The sequence below is a fragment of the Mustelus asterias genome, unplaced genomic scaffold (genome assembly GCF_964213995.1).
Source record: "Mustelus asterias unplaced genomic scaffold, sMusAst1.hap1.1 HAP1_SCAFFOLD_1284, whole genome shotgun sequence".
Lineage (NCBI taxonomy): Eukaryota > Metazoa > Chordata > Chondrichthyes > Carcharhiniformes > Triakidae > Mustelus > Mustelus asterias.
The window spans coordinates 12,160-20,000 of NW_027591229.1; the positions used below are offsets into that span (position 1 = coordinate 12,160).

A 7,841-nucleotide genomic window follows, 5' to 3' on the forward strand; every position below is an offset into this window, starting at 1 on the left:
GCCCAACTCCCATGGGCACGGAGATGAGTGCCCTGCACAAAGATGGCCGCCGGTTGCCTGCAAACCAAAGGGGATGTTGATGGGACGGGCCCCTCACAAAGATGGCCGCCTCTCACAACGCAGCGCGGGCGGGCGATGCCTGCCCTGCACAAAGATGGCCGCCGCGGCCGTGCAGGCCAATGGAGATGATGGGCGGAGCGGTCTCGGCCCCCGCACAAAGATGGCCGGCCACCCCCTCCCAACGGCGCCCCTCATTGGCCGGCGCCTCCACTAAGTCCCTTCCCATTGGTTGTTTCTCCTTTCCCCCCCCTCCACCGGTTTGGGCGCCAAACGGCCCGCAGCAAGATGGCGGCGGAGGGGCCGATGGACAAGTTCGTCTGGGGTCTGGTCCGGGGCGGCGGGACGGCCTTAAGGTAAAGGAAACACCCTGAAAAACACCTGAAACTCCCTGCAAACCCCCCTGAGGGGCTGCAGCGGCCTCCAGAGAACAGCAGAGCCCCAAACAGGGCCAAGTGGGGTCAAAGGTCACCACAAACCAGGCCAAAAACCATCAAATATTCAACTTTCCCCCAAAACTGGGGCTTAAAATTCAAATAAACCCCCAATAAACATCAAATATTAACCTCTCTGTGTGAAACTGGGGCTAAACCCCCAATAAATATCAAATATTAACCTCTCTGTGTGAAACTGGGGTTAAACCCCCAATAAATATCAAATATTAACCTCTCTGTGTGAAACTGGGGTTAAACCCCCAATAAATATCAAATATTAACCTCTCTGTGTGAAACTGGGGCTGAACCCCCAATAAACATCAAATATTAACCTCTCTGTGTGAAACTGGGGCTGAACCCCCAATAAACATCAAATATTAACCTCTCTGTGTGAAACTGGGGCTGAACCCCCAATAAACATCAAATATTAACCTCTCTGTGTGAAACTGGGGTTAAACCCCCAATAAATATCAAATATTAACCTCTCTGTGTGAAACTGGGGTTAAACCCCCAATAAATATCAAATATTAACCTCTCTGTGTGAAACTGGGGTTAAACCCCCAATAAATATCAAATATTAACCCCTGTGTGAAACTGGGGTTAAACCCCCAATAAACATCAAATATTAACCTCTCTGTGTGAAACTGGGGCTAAACCCCCAATAAATATCAAATATTAACCTCTCTGTGTGAAACTGGGGTTAAACCCCCAATAAATATCAAATATTAACCTCTCTGTGTGAAACTGGGGCTAAACCCCCAATAAATATCAAATATTAACCCCTGTGTGAAACTGGGGTTAAACCCCCAATAAATATCAAATATTAACCTCTCTGTGTGAAACTGGGGCTAAACCCCCAATAAATATCAAATATTAACCTCTCTGTGTGAAACTGGGGTTAAACCCCCAATAAATATCAAATATTAACCCCTGTGTGAAACTGGGGTTAAACCCCCAATAAACATCAAATATTAACCTCTCTGTGTGAAACTGGGGCTAAACCCCCAATAAATATCAAATATTAACCTCTCTGTGTGAAACTGGGGTTAAACCCCCAATAAATATCAAATATTAACCTCTCTGTGTGAAACTGGGGCTAAACCCCCAATAAATATCAAATATTAACCCCTGTGTGAAACTGGGGTTAAACCCCCAATAAACATCAAATATTAACCTCTCTGTGTGAAACTGGGGCTAAACCCCCAATAAATATCAAATATTAACCTCTCTGTGTGAAACTGGGGTTAAACCCCCAATAAACATCAAATATTCACCTCTCTGTGTGAAACTGGGGCTAAACCCCCCCAATAAATATCAAATATTAACCTCTCTGTGTGAAACTGGGGTTAAACCCCCAATAAATATCAAATATTAACCCCTCTGTGTGAAACTGGGGTTAAACCCCCAATAAATATCAAATATTAACCTCTCTGTGTGAAACTGGGGTTAAACCCCCAATAAATATCAAATATTAACCCCTCTGTGTGAAACTGGGGTTAAACCCCCAATAAATATCAAATATTAACCTCTCTGTGTGAAACTGGGGTTAAACCCCCAATAAATATCAAATATTAACCTCTCTGTGTGAAACTGGGGTTAAACCCCCAATAAATATCAAATATTAACCCCTCTGTGTGAAACTGGGGCTAAACCCCCAATAAATATCAAATATTAACCTCTCTGTGTGAAACTGGGGCTAAACCCCCAATAAATATTAACCCCTCTGTGTGAAACTGGGGTTAAACCCCCCCAATAAATATCAAATATTAACCTCTCTGTGTGAAACTGGGGTTAAACCCCCAATAAACATCAAATATTCACCTCTCTGTGTGAAACTGGGGTTAAACCCCCAATAAACATCAAATATTCACCTCTCTGTGTGAAACTGGGGTTAAACCCCCAATAAATATCAAATATTAACCTCTCTGTGTGAAACTGTGGTTAAACCCCCAATAAACATCAAATATTAACCTCTCTGTGTGAAACTGGGGTTAAACCCCCCCAATAAATATCAAATATTAACCTCTCTGTGTGAAACTGGGGCTAAACCCCCAATAAATATCAAATATTAACCTCTCTGTGTGAAACTGGGGCTAAACCCCCCCAATAAATATCAAATATTAACCTCTCTGTGTGAAACTGGGGTTAAACCCCCCCAATAAATATCAAATATTAACCTCTCTGTGTGAAACTGGGGCTAAACCCCCAATAAATATCAAATATTAACCTCTCTGTGTGAAACTGGGGTTAAACCCCCAATAAACATCAAATATTAACCTCTGTGTGAAACTGGGGTTAAACCCCCAATAAACATCAAATATTAACCTCTCTGTGTGAAACTGGGGTTAAACCCCCAATAAATATCAAATATTAACCCCTCTGTGTGAAACTGGGGCTAAACCCCCAATAAACATCAAATATTAACCTCTCTGTGTGAAACTGGGGCTAAACCCCCAATAAATATCAAATATTAACCCCTCTGTGTGAAACTGGGGTTAAACCCCCAATAAATATCAAATATTAACCTCTCTGTGTGAAACTGGGGTTAAACCCCCAATAAATATCAAATATTAACCTCTCTGTGTGAAACTGGGGTTAAACCCCCAATAAACATCAAATATTAACCTCTCTGTGTGAAACTGGGGTTAAACCCCCCCAATAAATATCAAATATTAACCCCTCTGTGTGAAACTGGGGCTAAACCCCCAATAAATATCAAATATTAACCCCTCTGTGTGAAACTGGGGCTAAACCCCCAATAAATATCAAATATTAACCTCTCTGTGTGAAACTGGGGCTAAACCCCCAATAAATATCAAATATTAACCTCTCTGTGTGAAACTGGGGCTAAACCCCCAATAAATATCAAATATTAACCTCTCTGTGTGAAACTGGGGTTAAACCCCCAATAAATATCAAATATTAACCTCTCTGTGTGAAACTGGGGTTAAACCCCCAATAAACATCAAATATTAACCTCTCTGTGTGAAACTGGGGTTAAACCCCCAATAAATATCAAATATTAACCTCTCTGTGTGAAACTGGGGTTAAACCCCCCCAATAAATATCAAATATTAACCCCTCTGTGTGAAACTGGGGTTAAACCCCCCCAATAAATGTCAGATATTAACCCCTCTGTGTGAAACTGGGGTTAAAACCCCCAATAAATATCAAATATTAACCCCTCTGTGTGAAACTGGGGCTTAAAATTCAATTAGCGTGGCACAGTGGGTTCGCGCTGCTGCCTCACAGCGCCAGGGACCCGGGTTCGATTCCCGGCTCGGGTCACTGTCTGTGTGGAGTCTGCACGTTCTCCCCGTGTCTGCGTGGGTTTCCTCCGGGTGCTCCGGTTTCCTCCCACAGTCCGCAAGATGTGTAGATTAGGTGGATTGGCCATGCTAAATTGTCCCTTAGTGTCCAAAGATGTGTAGGTGAGGTGGATTGGCCATGCTAAATTGTCCCTTAGTGTCCAAAGATGTGTAGGTTAGGGTGGATTGGCCGTGCTAAATTGCCCCTCAGTATCTAAAGATGTGTAGGTTAGGTGGATTGGCCATGCTAAATTGTCCCTTAGTGTCCAAAGATGTGCAGGTTAGGTGGATTGGCCATGCTAAATTGTCCCTTAGTGTCCAAAGATGTGCAGGTTAGGTGGATTGGCCATGCTAAATTGTCCCTCAGTATCTAAAGATGTGTAGGTTGGGTGGATTGGCCATGCTAAACTGTCCCTTAGTGTCCAAAGATGTGCAGGTTAGGGGGATTGGCCATGCTAAATTGCCCCTCAGTATCTAAAGATGTGTAGGTTGGGTGGATTGGCCATGCTAAATTGTCCCTTAGTGTCCAAAGATGCGCAGGTTAGGTGGATTGGCCATGCTAAATTGTCCCTTCGTGTCCAAAGATGTGTAGGTGAGGTGGATTGGCCATGCTAAATTGTCCCTTAGTGTCCAAAGATGTGTAGGTTAGGGTGGATTGGCCATGCTAAATTGCCCCTCAGTATCTAAAGATGTGTAGGTTGGGTGGATTGGCCGTGCTAAATTGTCCCTTAGTGTCCAAAGATGTGCAGGTTAGGTGGATTGGCCATGCTAAATTGTCCCTTAGTGTCCAAAGATGTGCAGGTTAGGTGGATTGGCCATGCTAAATTGTCCCTTAGTGTCCAAAGATGTGCAGGTTAGGTGGATTGGCCATGCTAAATTGTCCCTTAGTGTCCAAAGATGTGCAGGTTAGGTGGATTGGCCATGCTAAATTGCCCCTCAGTATCTAAAGATGTGTAGGTTGGGTGGATTGGCCATGCTAAACTGTCCCTTAGTGTCCAAAGATGTGCAGGTTAGGGGGATTGGCCATGCTAAATTGCCCCTCAGTATCTAAAGATGTGTAGGTTGGGTGGATTGGCCATGCTAAATTGTCCCTTAGTGTCCAAAGATGTGCAGGTTAGGTGGATTGGCCATGCTAAATTGTCCCTCAGTATCTAAAGATGTGTAGGTTGGGTGGATTGGCCATGCTAAATTGCCCCTCAGTATCTAAAGATGTGTAGGTTGGGTGGATTGGCCATGCTAAATTGTCCCTTAGTGTCCAAAGATGTGCAGGTTAGGTGGATTGGCCATGCTAAATTGTCCCTTAGTGTCCAAAGATGTGCAGGTTAGGTGGATTGGCCATGCTAAATTGTCCCTTAGTGTCCAAAGATGTGCAGGTTAGGTGGATTGGCCATGCTAAATTGTCCCTTAGTGTCCAAAGATGTGCAGGTTAGGTGGATTGGCCATGCTAAATTGCCCCATAGTATCTAAAGATGTGTAGGTTGGGTGGATTGGCCATGCTAAACTGTCCCTTAGTGTCCAAAGATGTGCAGGTTAGGGGGATTGGCCATGCTAAATTGCCCCTCAGTATCTAAAGATGTGTAGGTTGGGTGGATTGGCCATGCTAAATTGTCCCTTAGTGTCCAAAGATGTGTAGGTTAGGGTGGATTGGCCATGCTAAACTGTCCCTTAGTGTCCAAAGATGTGCAGGTTCGGGGGATTGGCCATGCTAAATTGCCCCTCAGTATCTAAAGATGTGTAGGTTGGGTGGATTGGCCATGCTAAATTGTCCCTTAGTGTCCAAAGATGCGCAGGTTCGGTGGATTGGCCATGCTAAATTGTCCCTTAGTGTCCAAAGATGTGTAGGTGAGGTGGATTGGCCATGCTAAATTGTCCCTTAGTGTCCAAAGATGTGTAGGTTAGGGTGGATTGGCCATGCTAAATTGCCCCTCAGTATCTAAAGATGTGTAGGTTGGGTGGATTGGCCGTGCTAAATTGTCCCTTAGTGTCCAAAGATGTGCAGGTTAGGTGGATTGGCCATTCTAAATTGTCCCTTAGTGTCCAAAGATGTGCAGGTTAGGTGGATTGGCCATGCTAAATTGTCCCTTAGTGTCCAAAGATGTGCAGGTTAGGTGGATTGGCCATGCTAAATTGCCCCTCAGTATCTAAAGATGTGTAGGTTGGGTGGATTGGCCATGCTAAACTGTCCCTTAGTGTCCAAAGATGTGCAGGTTAGGGGGATTGGCCATGCTAAATTGCCCCTCAGTATCTAAAGATGTGTAGGTTGGGTGGATTGGCCATGCTAAATTGTCCCTTAGTGTCCAAAGATGTGCAGGTTAGGTGGATTGGCCATGCTAAATTGTCCCTTAGTGTCCAAAGATGTGTAGGTTAGGTGGATTGGCCATGCTAAATTGTCCCTCAGTATCTAAAGATGTGTAGGTTGGGTGGATTGGCCATGCTAAATTGCCCCTCAGTATCTAAAGATGTGTAGGTTGGGTGGATTGGCCATGCTAAATTGTCCCTTAGTGTCCAAAGATGTGCAGGTTAGGTGGATTGGCCATGCTAAATTGTCCCTTAGTGTCCAAAGATGTGTAGGTGAGGTGGATTGGACATGCTAAATTGTCCCTTAGTGTCCAAAGATGTGTAGGTTAGGGTGGATTGGCCGTGCTAAATTGCCCCTCAGTATCTAAAGATGTGTAGGTTGGGTGGATTGGCCATGCTAAATTGTCCCTTAGTGTCCAAAGATGTGCAGGTTAGGGGGATTGGCCATGCTAAATTGTCCCTTAGTGTCCAAAGATGTGTAGGTTAGGGGGATTGGCCATGCTAAATTGTCCCTTAGTGTCCAAAGATGTGTAGGTTGGGTGGATTGGCCATGCTAAATTGTCCCTTAGTGTCCAAGGATGTGTAGGTTGGGTGGATTGGCCATGCTCAATTGTCCCTTAGTGTCCAAAGATGTGTAGGTTGGGTGGATTGGCCGTGCTAAATTGCCCCTTAGTGTCCAAAGATGTGTAGGTTGGGTGGATTGGCCATGCTAAATTGCCCCTCAGTATCAGGGGGACTAGCAGGGTAAATATGTGGGATTATGGGGATAGGGTCTGGGTGGGATTCTTGTCAGTGCAGGCTTGATGGGTCCAATAGTCTCCCTCTGCACTGTAGGGATTCTATGAATGATAAGTCCCTTTGTAAAACGGGTTAAAGTTCAAGACAATAGTGACCCGACTTAGTCTCGCCTCATCTCGATCTGCCATCCCAGGGATCAGCCTGGTAAACCTTCGCTGCGCTCCCTCGACAGCAAGGACATCCTTCCTCAGATAAGGAGACCAAAACTGCACACAATACTCCAGGTGTGGCCTCACCAACGCCCTGTACAATTGCAGCAAAATAAACTACAAAAGGGGTCGTGAATGTAGCCCAATCCCATCACGCAAACCAGCCTCCCATCCATTGACTCTGTCTACACTTCCCGCTGCCTCGGGGAAAAGCAGCCGGCATAATTAAGGACCCCCCCCGACACACCCCGGACATTCTCTCTTCCACCTTCTTCCGTCGGGAAAAAGACACAAAAGTCTGAGGTCACGTACCGACCGACTCAAGAACAGCTTCTTCCCTGCTGCTTTTGAATGGACCGACCTCGCATTAAGTTGATCTTTCTCTACACCCCTAGCTGTGACTGTAACGCTACATTCTGCACCCTCTCCTTTCCTTCTCTATGAACGGTATGCTTTGTCTGTATAGCGCGCAAGAAACAATACTTTTCACTGTATCCCAATACACAGGAGAATAATAAATCAAATCAAATATACTTGGAATACTGTGTACAGTTCTGGTCACCCGATTATAGAAAGGATATTATTAAACTAGAAAGAGTGCGGAAAAGATTTACTAGGATGCTCCCGGGACTTGATGGATTGAGTTATAAGGAGAGGCTGGATAGACTGGGACTTTTTTCTCTGGAGCGTAGGAAGCTGAGGGGTGACCTTATAGAGGTCTATAAAATAATGAGGGGCACAGATCAGCTAGATAGTCAATATCTTTTCCCCAAAGGTCGGGGAGTCTAAAACTAGAG

The 7,841-nt window shown here is 44.9% G+C and overlaps 1 protein-coding gene across 1 annotated transcript in view; it reads left to right on the top strand.

Annotated features, from left to right (window-relative positions):
- Positions 1-345: 345 nt before the first annotated feature.
- hirip3 (HIRA interacting protein 3) overlaps positions 346-7,841 on the top strand; it is a 50,872-nt gene continuing 43,376 nt past the window's right edge. The window contains exon 1 of the mRNA XM_078206112.1: positions 346-413. Coding sequence (XP_078062238.1) covers positions 346-413 — 68 coding nt within the window. The remainder of the gene's footprint in view (positions 414-7,841) is intronic.